The sequence below is a fragment of the Mercenaria mercenaria genome, chromosome 5 (assembly GCF_021730395.1).
Source record: "Mercenaria mercenaria strain notata chromosome 5, MADL_Memer_1, whole genome shotgun sequence".
NCBI lineage: Eukaryota > Metazoa > Mollusca > Bivalvia > Venerida > Veneridae > Mercenaria > Mercenaria mercenaria.
The window spans coordinates 40,535,229-40,551,870 of NC_069365.1; the positions used below are offsets into that span (position 1 = coordinate 40,535,229).

Here is a 16,642-nt window from a genome sequence, read left to right on the forward strand (position 1 = left end):
TCCATCCTGCTTTTTGCAAGATTTATGGCCCCTTTTGGACTTAGAAAATATTAGATTTCTTGGTTAAGTTTTATATTTAGGTCAACTTTTTCTCTTAAACTATCAAAGCTATTGCTTTGAAACTTGCAACACTTGTTCACCATCATAAGCTGACCCTGTACAGCAAGCAACATAACTCCATCCTGCTTTTTGCAATAATTATTGCCCCTTTTGGACTTAGAAAATCATTTTCTCATAAACTATCAAAGCTATTGCTTTAAAACTTGCAACAGTTTTTCACCATCATAAGTGGACACTGTACATCAAGAAACATAACTCTATCCTGCTTTTTGCAAGAATGATGGCCCTTTTTAGACTTAGAAAATCATGGGTAGGACAATATTTCTATTACACAAAAAAAATCAGATGAGCGTCAGCACCCGCAAGGCGGTGCTCTTGTTTAGAGTAGTTTCCTGATGTGAATGAGATTTGTTGCATTAAGTAAAATATGGCTGAAGTTAGGCAGTTAGACCAAATTCCTGCATGGTATTTTTCCGGTTTGTCTGGGTGCTGGAGGTACTATTACAAAATTAGTGTGATATTCTAAAAATGAGGCATAAAATTATAACTTGGTCAGTCTGTACTGGAACATAGTTAGTCTGCCTATATGAAAACATTCATGTCTCAGCATTTTCTTGTGAACAGTTCAAAGGATTGTTGTGAAACTTTACATAATTGTTAGACATGATGAAGTGTTTGGAAGTCAAGTGTCAAGCCTGCTCCTCCAAAGCCAATGTCACAGGCAAGGGCATATTGGTTAAAGGTAAAGATTGGTTAAGATAAAGTTTAAGGCAACAATGTTAAGCAATATAAAAACCATGCACTCTGGGTGACACTTGTCATTTTCTGTTGAAATTTTATTCGTCTAGGTATAGAAGACAAGCTGCAGGAAGGTGTACCAGAAACAATCCACAATTTACGTATGGCTGGGATAAAGGTGTGGGTACTGACTGGAGATAAACAGGAGACAGCAATACAGATAGCTTACTCCTCACAGCTCTTCAACCAGGACCAGCAGCTGATTGTTGTCAACGCAGATAACAAAGTAAGTCAGATAGAGAGAAAAACGGCTTCTCGATACTATATCATACATCTTTTATTGAAGGTCAAAGATTGAAATAATGTGTGTTTAAGTTGGTTATCAAGGAATTTATAAAGGTTTTTTAGTTAAGATGCATAGCAAATAAACCATGAGGTTGTAAACAGTATGGCAGCTTGCTCAACAGGGAAAGCCCAGGTGCTCCAGCTATTGATGCTGGGGTAGTTTTTTACTGTATTTTAAAAGTAATATGTTTTTTGTGTGGCAGGAGGCAACATGCGACCTGATGAAACATCATCTTGAAGAGATTATGCTTGAAGAGAAAACGCCTCGGGAAACCGAGTCGAGTCCTCCAACAAAAAAGAAAGAATATGGTCTGGTTATTGATGGTAAAACACTGGCATTTGCACTGGAGAAGGACATGGAGAAGTTGTTTCTAGTTTTGGCGGGAAAATGTAACTCTGTTATCTGTTGCCGATCTAGTCCAATACAAAAGGTACATTATCCTGAAATATTTATTGTAAAAAATTTAGTTCAGTAAAACTTGATAATGGAAGAAAATTTTATAGTTTTGTCAAACATGTGTTTTACAGATTTATCATGAAAAGGAAGACATAGTCCAGCAGATGTAATACAGGAATGAAATACTAGACAGTCAACTGTGCTTGCATTTTATTTTATCCTGACTTCAAATAACTTGCCCTTTACTGCAGTTGGTTTTAAACCTCCCATCATTGTAGAATTCCTTCCTGAGAGGAAGCCATCCAGCTGGCTTATAGAAGGTCGGTGGTTCTACCCTGGTACCAACCTTTGCCTTAAATAATGCCTAGAGGCACACCTGGGTCTTCCTCCTGCATCAAAAATTGGAAGGTTACATGTACCATATGACAGTGTGACGTTAAACGTGACAAATTGTTATTCTTTTTATCACATTCCTTGAAGATGTGATAAGTAATCAGTCAAATTCAGTAGGATAATTATTAATGTATAATGAAACAGTTTGTCTATTTTTTCAGGGTATGGTAGTGCATTTAGCCCGCGAGGAGCTCAAAGTGCTGACATTAGCTATAGGTATGTGGCTTTGAAATTTTGCGATAAGAGAACTAAAGTCTCCTCTTTCAAATGAAAATGCAAGAGTTGTATTGTTCTGCACCGAGAAATCCTATTGTACATGCTTTTATCACAATATCACAATATTGATTTTCTTCTCTTTTTAGCTCATCTGTCACAAAGTGACAAGGTGAGCTTTTGTGATCGCGCAGCGTCCGTCGTCTGTCCGTGCGTGCGTGTGTAAACTTTTGCTTGTGACCACTCTAGAGGACACATTTTTCATGGGATCTTTATGAAAATTGGTCAGAATATTTACCTTGATGATATCTAGGTCAAGTTCGAAACTGGGTCAAGTCCGGTCCAAAACTAGGTCAGTAGGTCAATTAATAGAAAAACCTTGTGACCTCTGTAGAGGCCATATTTTTCAATGGATCTTCATGAAAATTGGTGAGAATGTTCATCTTGATGATATCTAGGTCAAGTTCGAAACTGGGTCACGTGTGGTCCAAAACTAGGTCAGTAGGTTTAAAAATAGAAAAACCTTGTGTCCTCTCTGGAGGCCATATTTTTCATTAGATCTTCATGAAAATTGGTGAGAATGTTCACCTTGATGATATCTAAGTCAAATACAAAACTGGGTCACATGCCTTCAAAAACTAGGTCATTATGTCAAATAATAGAAAAACCTTGTGACCTCTCTAGAGGCCATATTTTTCAATGGATCTTCATGAAAATTGGTCAGAATTTTTATCTTGATGATATCTAGGTCAGGTTCAGAACTAGGTCACTTAGCTCAAAAACTAGGTCACTATGTCAAGTAATAGAAAAACCGTCTACCGTCATGGGCAGTAGATTCAGGACCATCTTTCAATGGATCCTCTTGTTTTGTAATGTATTGATGAACTGATACTGTATTGAAATCTGTCAAAGTACAATAAGGTTAAAATTAAAATGGCCAAAATAAGAAAATACAGTTGAAACTCGGTATTTCAAACTCATTTATTTCAAAATTCCGGCTGTCTCAAAGATTTTTTTTCAAGTCTCATCCCGGAAACACTTGCATAAAATACCACTTTTATGTCGAATTTTGGTTATCTCAAAGTAAAATTCTCGGCACATTGGGTTTCAAGGTATCAAGTTTCAATTGTGTATTGTAGCAACAAGAACAACAACCTCTACACAACAGTCAATATTTGTATCTCCCAAAGGGTGTTGCTCTACAGAGGTTGCACTGTACTTCTTAAGTGTGGTAAAGGAAGCATACAGTGAATTTGAAAATGATTCTAAATATGTAGTTTCCATGCTGATATCCAAAGTCACAAAACCTGGGCAAGCCTCCTAGAATTCATAAATGAAATTTAAATTAAAACATAGTGTGTAGACTGTAACTAAGATGATAACGTGTGTAAAATTACTGATGTACATTTGAGCCGCACCATGAGAAAACCAACATAGTGCGTTTGTGACCAGCATGGATCCAGACCAACCTTCGCATTTGCGCAGTCTGGTCAGGATCCATGCTGTTTGCTTTCAAAGCCTATTGCAATTAGAGAAACTGTTAGCGAACAGCATGGATCCTGACCAGACTGTGCGGATGCGCAGGCTGGTCTGGATCCATGCTGGTCGCAAACGCACTATGTTGGTTTTCTCATGGTGCGGCTCATTTGTTTAACCATAAATTAATGACAGAATTTTGCACTTGTTTAATCTGCAGCAGATTTTTTTTTGGATTTACCAAATATAGTTGTCAGGGGAGATGATTTATGTAACCACTATTGAAATACATGTATAAATTACAGGTGATGGTGCCAACGATGTGGCCATGATACAGATGGCTGACGTTGGTATTGGTATTTCTGGTCAGGAAGGCATGCAGGCGGTCATGGCATCTGATTTTGCAATTGCACGTTTCCAATTTCTGGAACGTATGTTACTTGTGCATGGACACTGGTGCTATAGTCGTGTGGCAAGATTCTCTGTTTTCATGTTCTACAAAAGTTTGGTATGTTTTCTTTGTATTTTACATCATTAATTAACAGCAAATGGTTCTTTTTTTCCTAATATACCCTTAAAGTTACATAATAATTCAGGGAAAACATTTTAGGGCAGTCTTACAAGCATTTGTATGCCCTTTAAGGAAGGTGTTTGGTAATCATGAATACACCTTTATGTTAGTTGTCTTTCTGTCAAAAACACTTCTAGTTTAAATGAATCAAGTGGTTTGAACCCCACATTGAAAGAATTTAAATGAAACTTTGCAAAAATAATGAGCATGATGAGTGGATGTGTGGCTTGCAAGAGTCTGGTCTTTACCCTGAAGGTTGCAAACAAGGACTATAACTACAGACAAGCACTCATTTTATGGGCATTTGTAATTTTTAGTGTGATCTTGTTCTTTTCATTTTGTTTGTCTGAATTTTTTCTTAGTTTGAACTGCTATAACTGGCTTTTCCTTAATTTCAAACCGTATTTTTCACAACTTGGGTAAGATAATAAGCATCTTCTATTAAACAGGGTTTTATACAAAACTTAAATCTCATTTTGAAATATAACCAAAAAAAGTGAAAATCAGTTTTAAATATTTTTTTGAGGGGGTGGGGGACTGCACTTAGAGTTGCCCTGGTCAGCCCGTCTGTCCAAACCTTGAGAATTGTGAATTTTTTATAATTCATGAGAGACTAATGTTTTTGCATTAGTTTTGAAATTAAATTCCAACAGATCCATAGAAATCCCATTTGGTCCCTATAGTTTGAAATTTGAGATCACCAAATTCATTTCCTTTTGAAAAAGCCGTTAATAACCATAATTTTTTGGCCTATAAAATTGAAACAACACACAGTATAAGAATTGTTTGTCTTGTAACCATTTATTGTTTGTTCTTTACAGATATCCACAATGGTTTTGTTTTGGTTTAACTTGTACAGTGGTTACAGTGGTTCAACTCACATTGACAGTTTGTTCCTGATGGGGCATCACGTCTTCTTTACAGCATTTCCTCCAATTGTTAATGGCATAATGGATAAAGATCTCGTACCAGAAACGCTTCTAGCATTTCCGACCTTGTATAAAGTCGGTCCGGAAGGAAGGGTAGATATATTTTTTTAGCCAGATTTTAATTCTTAATACAGATGGTAGCTGAGGCAAGTTTTAACTGTCCTTTTATTTGAACATGAAAAACTAAATATTTATACCTATTCTGCTTATGTGGCAGCATCTTAAATGTTGTTAAAGTTTATTTCTATGAAATATTTGCTTTTTATTTTCAGACGTATACAAGATTATCGTTTCTCATAGTGTTTTTAGACTCCATCTATCAAAGTGTTTGTGTGCACTTTATATGTTATTTTGTAAGTATACAACATTTCCATATTTTCCTTTCCATTTAAATTTTAGATATTTAATACTGTATATTTATATTTCGTGCGAAATACTTTTAACTTAACAATAAGGATATTAGCACCAGATTTTGCTAACAGTAAAAGTGAGGACTGTCTGACATCATCAGTTTTTAAGTTTGACTCCTTTGCCAGACATTTGTTTTGTTCTCTGTGGAGACTGAAGACCTACAAAATTATCTGCTGCCTCAGAGCTGAAGTTTAAACACAGTTTGGAGACCAGTCTGAAGTTTCCAGTATCTGATTGGTTGTTGCTGAGCACATGATTTAAATTGACCAATGATAAGGCTGTATTCTTAGACTGGGTCCTAATCATGAGGATTCTGTCAATTACTTGCTGAGAACAAGTCAGTACTGGTGCTTTATCCAGGAACTGTTTAGGTCAGTTGATTGCCAGTATGTTTGTAACCTAACTTTTATTGAATATTGGTGTCAACCCATTACAAACAAATAAAACATAAACTAAGTTCTTTTTCATCTTGAAAAGACAATTTCTGTGGTCAATAGTATAAATAATATTCATAATGTATATCAACAATAATGGTGTAAATTATACCAGTGCATTTTTAGATATTTTATACATACATTGCAGGGTTATTTTGATGGTGTTGGTATTTGGGAGTTTGGTACAACAATGATGGTCTCCCTTGTTTTGTCTATACTCTTTCATCAAGCTATAGAAACATATAGATGGGTATGTAATGTATTTATAAGTAGTAAAAATTCAGAATACTTCTGTTGGCTTATATGATCAGTGATGTAATTTGTTATGATTAATCAACATGGTGATTTTATATACATGTACTGTGGATTATTTCACACAAAATAACTTAAAAATATAGAGCTGGAATCTGTTTTCTTCTATGAATAAAAAAATCTGAAAAGATTACACAACAGATGGTCAAGTGGTTTACCTAACTGCTCTTGAGTCAAGTTTACATTCAATTTGAATGTATACATTTCAGAACATCAAATAATAATAAGATGTCATTTAACACTGTTTTTATTACCGTATAATTTGTATATTGTACATTTGTATTACTTAGTATTGCCCCACAACTTATTGAAACATTAGTTGTGGAGCCAGATTTTAATGGAATCTCTTTAATATTTCTAGATGTGGCCGCAGTGGTTGACGCTGATTCTCAGTTTTGTGGTGTTCTGGTTGTTTGGCATTGTAATAGACTCATTTTTCATGACATTTGATCACCCAATGACACCATATTGGGTTATGCAGAACACAATCTCAAAACCTATCCATGCTTGCATTGTGTTAGTGTCTGTGGTGGCAGCTTTGTTACCAAGGTGAGTTTTTGTATTTATGTTAGGATTTGTAGTTCAGTCTTTTCACTAGGCTACTTGTCACATACGCATCTTTTGTATCACGTGATTACCTCACATGGCATGTTATAACTCTAGTTTACATTTTGGCAAAGTTACATTTTTCAGCTTAAATGTTTTTGCAAAAGCCTTTGTATGTTAGATGGAAGGGCTTCATATAGCCAGGGGCACTGTCATAAAACAACTCTAGTTAAGTTTATGAGTGACCATTTTGTCTGGAGTATTACTTTATACTTCATATTTGAATATCATTGAGTACAAACGTTATGACCTTGGTTGTCTCTGCAGACCTCAGCACACTTGTGGGGATAATTTTCATTTATATATTTGTAAGATATTCAGAAACACATAGCATGTTTTACTTTCTGCCATTACATGATTGAAATATTGTAAAAAACTGTATTGAACCCATTTGAATAGACAAATAAATACTACTGACTGATGTCATTCTTGGATTTATCTTACCTTTTGATAACTTGTCCATCTTTATCTTGTTTAAAGAGTTCAAACGTTGTGTTTGTTTTCTGTTGTAGAATAATTGTGCGCTCAGTACAGATGACTGTGTTCCCTGATGAGATCATGCAGGCTCAATATTATGAGAAATTGAAAGAAGAGGAGCAGGAGGAGACTGCACCAAACTCGCGCGTAGCTAGTCCCGACTCAGGTTATGAGAATCGTAAAGATTCTAAAGACTCAGGTTATGATAATAAAGCGTTAGATATGAAAAATGACACGCAAGAGGAAAATAGTTTGCCAGAGGTGGCTTACAGAAACGGCCGTGTACGTCACCGGCAGAATAGTAATCAGAGGACGGCTGAACCGCAGATTGCAGAGTCGGCCACCTGACGGTGAGCCTGTACACGAGTTGTGATAGAGGGAAACTACAAAGCTAAATGTGAACCAAGAACAGTCTAAGACGCCATTTTCCTCAGGGGAAAAAAATCTGTTTACAGATGAAGCGATGACAGTCTCTGTTTATAGTAACGCTGGTCTTTGTTGGCCATAGAATATCAGTATGTTGGTACATACATTTTGTAGAATTGTTAACATCAGTGATAAATGTAACTGTATTTTTTTTTTATCTAAAAGCAATTTATTTATTACACTGCATTTTGGTGCAGAACTAACACAAATTTTAGGATCATGTAAAATTTTGAACAGATAGGTATAAATCTGTATTCACCTCTGTGATACCAGCATGAGAAAATAGGGACCATTAACTTACTGTTATGAAAAAATAAAGCACATGATGAAATAGGCAAAGCTTCTTGAGGGTATAGTTATTTCTTACGTAAATTAAATAAAAAGAAATAAGAATGTGCACCTAGGAAACATACGAGGAACTTTTTAAGGACTACTTTTGAAGCAGTCATACAGAATGTTGCTAAATTTTAAATTTTCATTGATAAATAGAAATATCAGCACTTGTTTGAAGAATTTGTCTGACATTTCTGCTGCAACAGGGTGGCATTTATTTAGAAATCTGAAGCAAATCAGTGTAGGAAACATACAATTATAATTCGCTTGATTACAATATACAAGACTAGTTTTATGAGTCTTATATGCGAAAGAATATTACTTTTAGTTAGTTTATAATCATGGTTATAGGTTTTCTGTTTCTTTTTTCTTTTCTTAAAAAGTAAGAACTGCTGAGTGAAGCAAAATCAAAACTACCCATGAATGAATGCTTTTTTTATCAAGAAAAGGTTTATTTTAAAATTATCCTTTCTTGGTTTGTTCCCATCCTAAGCAAGAAAAACTGACTGGTGCATTTTTATTGCAGGGTAATTTGTTCTTATATTTTATTTAATAGGCAGTATAAAAGCAGCGTCATAGCATTCATTGACGGGCTCTAAAAGTGTCTTTTTAAATACCTATTGCAAGTTTCATTCAGTTGTCAGTATGTTTGAAATAAGAATATTGCTGTAGCAAGAACCACATTAATGAAACCTATGAAAATGTACTTTTTTTTTCAACAAAGTCTTAAAGTTTGATTCACTTGTTAGTACAAAAAATCATTACATAAGTATTATATTGGATATTTGGCTGTGTTGGACATCAATCTAAGTAAAAAAAAATCGAGATTTTCATCTTACAGTAGACAAAAAATGGTCATATTGTGGATTGAAATTTTAAGGAGGTTGTAATACTGTCACCAGTTTTGCTGAAATTTTATACAAATTGTTGAAAGTGTTGTTTTTACTTAAATAGTATGATGAAGAAAACTAACCAAGTTTATAGAGATTTTATCGAATACATTCCAGTAGATATGTAGATATTTTATTAATGTTCTTAAGATTCAAATGAGATCTGTTTTTTTTTTAAAAACAGTGCACCTTTTTAAATATGCAATATCTATATTTTTCCTATCCATAGATAATAGTAGTTTGTAAGTTATCTATATTATATTTTAGAATTAAGGAAATCCATGTATTCACTGAAACTATTTTTGTGTAAAAATATTATGCAGTTTAGATGTTGTTGATCACAATGGCTGTCTCCTCACAATTTTTATACGCAAGCAAGAGGTAACATTGGGGTGTAGGGGTTACACAGTAAAGAATTATCGGGGTTTTAGAACACTAAACACTTCTAATTAAAATTTTGTATTTTGAAATATCGTATTGAAGAATATATTATTTGGCTTGCCATAAATATCAAAATTCCGTGGTATGTAAGCATACCATATTAATTATGATAAAAATAGTATAAGGCCTAAAAAAAATGTTGTTTGTTTCTGGTATCCCGACCTACCCTAAAAATTTGCCGCAGCCCTAAATGCTTTTATGGTGTTGGAAAAAAAAAATCAGTATTTTCACCATTTTTTTTATACTTTTAGCTTTGTGTTGCTCTTTCTTCATTGTAAAAAAAAATTCCTACCTACCTACCTACCCTATTTTTTTATTTTTTTTGCTTGGGGTGGGGAGGGGTGGGCAATATGTTTTTAGGCCAAATATAAAAACTTATTTGTTTCAATGTCCTCAAATTACTGGGGATATTTTTTTCTACTGAATACTTAGAAAATATTTCAGGATTGCATAATACAATTAGTTTTATGTTAAATGATAAGGTTCCTTATCATTTGATATGTTTGTTGATTTACAAATGTTGAATATTACACACACAGGCAAAATACTGATGAGAAGTGTTACATAGACACAGGGGCTTGATACTGATTTTTGGTTACTAAATTGGCTGTTATATCTATTTGGTTGTGAAGTTTCTCTCTACGAGTCGACTTGTGTACAGGGTTTATTGCACACCCAAGCTGTCTTTCAGATGAGGTGCTTGTGTACATAAAAAATGCATAATGTATCTAACATTACAGTGAAGCCCTTTTGGAAAGAAACTGCTAGGAAGTTTTTGACTGATAAGTTTTAAGTTTATTTGTTTAAGGTATTTGACCCATGATGAAGTTCTCCAAATTTCTGTACAAATGATTTATTCACATAGTAACAAGGGTTGAGTGCAATACTACTGTAACTCCTTCTTTATTTAATAGGAGTTATGGCATTATTGCGCTCAACCTTCATTTATTATGCTATTACAGCATTAATGTAGTTAATGTAGGTGAATTTAATGAAGCACAGGGCTCTGTTACATTCGTAGAATGCTGAAATCTCATACTATTTAGAGGAGTATAAAATTGAACTGAAAATTTTGATTGTCATTTATGTGTCAACTACCTTAATAAAACCATGTTGGTTTGTTACAAATGGTTTCACTGTAACAGTTATGTAAAAAAAAAAATTGGCATATCTAATCAGAAAAAAATCACTTTGTTTGTAAAAAATATGTATAGCTTGTCAAAATTGATAATTAACTTGCATGTGAAAATAATTGAACATTTCAAATATGATTTTGTGGATTTGTAAATTGATTCTTGATGTGTACATTGTATTCAGATGTCAAAGATAGCAATTGCAAAGCTTTTTTACCCCAACATATGTAACCTATAAACCCCTGGCTTCACCCCTTTGCTTGACCCCTGCTGTCTTACTCTTTCGTTTGGCAACTTATACATATCCTATAAAATACCTAGCCACACCATTTTGTAAGACCTCTGCTTTTGATAAATTATCCACTTTTTAAATATTTTACTATTGAAATACTTATCATGTCATGGATCGTCAAAACCATGTAGTTTACACTATAAGCTTCATTGCCCAGTAAAAAACGATAATTTATATATACACTTCATTGCCTGACAAAACCATGTAATTTACACCATACCCTACATTGTCTGCTCAAACAGTCACAGTGTAACTTTCAGCATGTGCTTCATTGCCCGGCAAAACCATGTTATTTACATCACTTTCTTCTGTCTCTGATATTTGTATATCATTTGCCACTACTGTACATAATTGCTTAGAACCCTAACTTTGTAATATATTGCCATAAATTACATATAACTGTTGTTTCTGTCTCTTTGATAATCAGTACCCTTTGCTTACATAAATCACAAACACTTAAATTTGAGTTTTCAGCTATGAGTATGCTAAAATCAAAACAATCAAACATGCTGTATGAATTCGAAACTGAAATTCTTCCTGTATACTGAAACTATCTGACCAGTTTTTTGTTGTTTTTTTTATGCAGTTTATTATATTTCTATGAATTTTACAGCGTGTTTTACAGAAAAGAAACATATACAGATTGTATAGCTGGTAACACATTCTGTGTTCGAGTTACTTCATATATTAACAACTTGAAGAAAAGTAACAAAAATTAAACAGCATGAATAGTTTTGAAGAATGGTTTCCATTTAGGGAAGGATTATTGAAGTTTAATTTATGAAATCCAGATAAATCTCGATGCCATATATTATGCAAGAGAAAAAAAAAGTTTTACATTTGAGGAGATAATATACTGGTAAAATAGGTTTACCATTTGTTTCTGTACACTATTTGCTGTAAAAAAAATCAAACACTTTGCTATTTGTATACCTGTATAGAGTATTATATAAAAATTTCACATTTTCTTGGTGTTTAGGGTATCAGTCTTTAAGCTTGGCAACATGTTCACTTTAGCTGCTACAATGCAGATTCTATGCACATTTTATACTTTTTTCTATAGCATGTAACTTTTATGCTTACATCACTCCATACACTTTGGGGGAAAAAAACTTACATCACTGTTATGGCGCATTTTTTTAAATTTTGCCTACAACAGATTTTTTTCTGTGCTATGTTTTGTTAAATTCAAAATTGTTGTACAATGTTATCTACTTACTGTGATAAATTTATATAGAATTCATGTAGACATGCTTAGTTCATCATTTAGGCTAGCTGTAATGTAGATATAATTTGTCACTTCAGTTAAAAAAAAATGGGATAACTGCACTAACATAAAAAAGCAGTTTCCCACTATTTTTTAGCTGAAATGACATATACATATATGTGTCAAATGCTTTCATCACCATGTTAATTTAATGTACAGTTTTAAATGAGTTGGATTATATTTATAACTTCAGCTCTGTGCTTAATGATGTAAAATGGTCATAAGACAAGTATTTTTGAAAACGTTCAACCATATTTTCAACCAAGGAATTTGGGCTTCAAATTAGTCTTTGAAAAACCTGACAAGGATTTTAAGTAATTTTTAAAACTTAGGCAAAGAATTGGGTATAAAATGCCTTCTTTTTGCTCTAAGTAAATGAAAATATGAGAACTAAGTCTCAAAATATATTGATACATAAGGAGCTAAAGAAAAAGCAGTGTAAATATGTTTTATGGTAATTTGATGTTTTTTAAGATAATTATGTACCTTGACCATTTAACCATGTACATTTCCAAGTATCATTTTCCTTTCAAAACCATTTTTCCCTGCAGTCATATATGCTGTGTTTTGCAGCTTTAAAAATCAAACAATTGTATTTATAAACCACTTTATTTTTTCAGCAACATTCCAACCATGACTTTGTAACAATCAAAAATTGTTGAAATACTGTTAAATCATTGAATTTTGTGGGCATCTAATATTTGGTTTTTGGTGAAAAGTGGGTTTTTCTTTACAAGACATTGTTAATTTCAGACTCTCATTTGGGATTTAGATTCTTGCATTAATGAAACCACAAAATCCACAAATTTTAGTCGACCACAAATTTTAATGATTTCACTAAACTGTGATGTTGAAAAGTGTACTTAATTTACAGTAATTGTCAGTAAAGGTTTGTATGTAGAAGTGTTAAAATTTTGTATGTTTTGGTTTTGTTTTCACTGTTCTGGAATTAAGCCATTCCTTGGCAAGAAATGATTTCATCATAACATTATACAATTAGATACCAATTACTAGAGGTAAGCAGTGGGATAATTAACCAAAATGCATGAATCATACAAGGTGTCAAGTGATCTGAACATTTAGAATGTAAGGATGCACAGGGTGATCTTGGTCTGTATTGGCCACAAAGGCAGAATCGATTGCCACCAGTTGGCTAAAGGTTAAGTTACCTAAAGCAAATATTTCTTGTTTACACTGTAAATACTATTCAGACTCACAGTGGAAGAAGCTTCTTTGGAGCCAAGAAGGTTTTAAACTACCAAAATTAACAACCAGTAGTTGTTTGTAAATACCAACATACATATTTTTTCTGTTGTATATTCTCTCCTGTGCCTTGTTTTATATACTTTTGTTTGAAAAAGATGGACACCAAACTTATATTTCACTGATTGTATAATCTAGTGCAGATTTTAACCACCAGAAATTAATTTGAATAAACCATGCTTATCGTTATGCAGTTGAAACTCAGATGGTATGTCAAAATTGCTTACCATATCTTGAAATTCTGACTACCTCAAAGAAATTTTCAATTGTATCATCTTTAAGTCGAATTTGGTTATCTCTTAGTAAACTGCTCAGGCCCTTGGTATTTAAGATACCAAGTTCCAACAGTGTTAAAAAAAACCTTCATTTTGAATCAAAGCCTTTTTCATGGTTATATTTAAACTGATGTTATTTAACTTGTATGCGTCACAATTTTATTTTAGTACCTTAAAAACTGTTGTAGTACTCGTAGAAATTGTAAGATTATGTTACTTTCATTATCAGTGTATATAAAAACCATCTTCTATTTATGATGCATAATGATGTAATGTATTTTTTGTTTTGCTGAAAACAATGATTTTACTTGTACCAGATTTTTGGACCATAGTGTTTGTGTGGAAGAGGTAATATTGTATAGATTTAGAATTTAGAATACGTGCAGTGTAATAAATGGCACTTTTATCTCAGATATGTGCTCTCTGATGCAATTTTCAATCATCAATCATCAGATTCATCAGTTTTAGAGAATATATGTGAACGGATGCGAAGCACTGAATGATTCTCTTATAAGATACAAGTCCCCGTCTTAAATGGGAATTTGGTTATTGGAAATCCTACTTTATTTAAGTACTGTAGATCGTATAATTTTGGCGTCACCTTTATCTTCCAATTTTAGAGACGACAGCATGTTGTTAAGAATAAGTACTTCAAAGTTGATTATACTTTTGGAAATACAGCTGTTGAATATTTAGTGTGTCTTTGTTCGCAAATTTTAATGAAAAAAAAGAAAAAGAAATATTAATGAAATTAAAGCCATCACGAAAAACTGTCACAACTATAAATGAAAATATAATGGAGGAATATGTTAAAGAAAATAAAACTATCACAAATTTTACCCAGACTACAGTATATTAATAGTGATAGGTTACCCAGTATTTATTGAATGGAAAACCGCTTTAGATTTCTTATTTTTGTTACAATTTTGTAAGTATTGACTGTTTATAAATGGATACAACTCAGCTATGAAAATGTCAGATCAAAAGTGTTACTTTTATATTGGGGATAATATTGTAGTATAATGTAGTATTAAAGTCAGTATTTTTCAAAGGAGTTTTTTCTTCATATCTATGCCTAATTTTCATTGAACCATATCAGAAAAATAGCATTTAATATATATCTACTAGTTTTGATATTTTTTTAATGAATCTGTATAAATTATAAGTTGGTATACTAAAAAGGTCTATAGAAAAACATGTATATGAGTAATTGTAATGCAATACTTTGATTTGTAGTTCAAGAGACATATCCAAAATGCAAAACAGAAATATTAAGCGTTTGCTTGATATTCCTGAAATTTGAAAGGAAAACCAACAACGTAAATTCATTTGGACATGGAAGTCTGCATACAGTTAACATAAAGGTAGTGGACCTGTGGCAATCGTAATTTTCTGTGAGATTACGTATTCCTGGCATTTCGGCATTCTTCAGATATTGTACCTTTTATGAGCACCTGACATCCTGTAACTACCGGTGAATGCCAAAATCACATACCGAGTACATAATTGAATGGGAATTTCTGATTGTCTTTATGGGTTCATTGTCTTAAGGAGATGATACATGCCCTTATTATAATTATGCAGTTGCTCCAAATCATACAGGGTCCTACAATAAAATTTCTTGACTCTTTGGTATGTTTATTGTCAAAATGACCATTTAAAATTATGAAGAGCTTAAGAAATTGATATGTAGTTTCCAATATGTGGAGTATATGTTTTATCATTAACTGAATTTTAAGTGAAATTCTTGCAAACATGTAATATGGCTTTTGCATGTTGTTGTAGGGGTTTAAAAAGTTTGGATTAAGTGATATCTTGTAGTCCCAGTGATTGTAATTATGCAATTGTGAATTTATGTAATATACATGTTTATATTATAAATATGCTATTTTATGATTATTTTTGTTATTGTGTGCTTCTTTAAGAAAAAGAGTATTTATACATAACACATGTGTTATAAGGTGAGAGTTTAAACAGTTTCTGTACTTCTTGTTTCCCCAAGAAATTTTGTACTTTCACACCCACAGCCCAAGGTTTAATCATGAAAGAATGGAAACTGTTGGAATAAGACCTTAAACCACGATTGTAAAATTGAATTTGGAGACCAGTCTATAAACTCGGGCATCTGATTGGTTGATTCTGAGAATGAATTTGAAATTGACCAATGGCATGGTTGCATTCTGAGACTGGTCTCCAAACTTATTTTTATAACCTTGGTGTCCAGTTAGAATAGTAAACTCAAACCCTTCCATTTAGCTGTGAAAATATGTTCAGTTCAAAGAAATATATCCAAATGGTATTGCTACCTGCTATGAAGACTGGGGAAAATGATTTAAATTATGCATGGACATGGAGAAAATGCTGGTTGCAGATTAGTTTTATATCGTTTTACTTACATCATAGCACACAACAAAATGCTTCACTCTCAGAAGCAGGCATTATATCATCTCCAACCATTTTCCAAAAATTTCTGAGTTTAAAGATTATATATGGTAGGCAACTTCATCACTGTGGTAAAATCAAATTGATGCTGGAGATTTCTTGTGTTGTCTCTGTATAAAGTTTCATGGTTTTAAAGTTTCATACTTTAATGTGTTTTTAAATTGTAATCAATCTAACCAGTCTAGATTTTGGATGATACAGAACTGTTTAAACTCACACAAGCTGTTTTGTTATTACAATCTTGATGACATTGTTTAACCTCTTTACTGTCATGCATTGAAAATTAAACATATCAGACACAAAGTTGACTTTATATTCTCCCCCGCCCCAAATCTCAAACCCTACACTTAGTTAATTTCTAGAAAATTTTAGTTAGTTATTGACTTGTGCTATGTAAGGCAATCTCCTTCATTAAAATGAAAATGTTGCCTTTCATCAAATTGACTCTATCACAGCCTCATTCTATGAACTAATAGCAGGGCATGTTTTTATGGAAGAAACATAAAATAAGACTCCAT

The 16,642-nt window shown here is 32.9% G+C and overlaps 1 protein-coding gene across 2 annotated transcripts in view; it reads left to right on the forward strand.

Moving 5' to 3' along the window:
• The window catches only part of LOC123556974 (phospholipid-transporting ATPase VA-like), a 61,284-nt gene extending 44,857 nt beyond the window's left edge, over nt 1-16,427 (forward strand). For both annotated transcript variants that reach the window (XM_045348107.2, XM_053543288.1), the window contains 9 exons: nt 909-1,084; nt 1,347-1,574; nt 2,095-2,149; nt 3,928-4,130; nt 5,015-5,215; nt 5,395-5,475; nt 6,116-6,217; nt 6,641-6,828; nt 7,398-16,427. In XM_045348107.2, the coding sequence (XP_045204042.2) occupies nt 909-1,084; nt 1,347-1,574; nt 2,095-2,149; nt 3,928-4,130; nt 5,015-5,215; nt 5,395-5,475; nt 6,116-6,217; nt 6,641-6,828; nt 7,398-7,710 (1,547 nt within the window). In that variant the 3' untranslated portion in view covers nt 7,711-16,427. The remainder of the gene's footprint in view (nt 1-908; nt 1,085-1,346; nt 1,575-2,094; nt 2,150-3,927; nt 4,131-5,014; nt 5,216-5,394; nt 5,476-6,115; nt 6,218-6,640; nt 6,829-7,397) is intronic.
• The last annotated feature ends 215 nt before the right edge of the window (nt 16,428-16,642 follow it).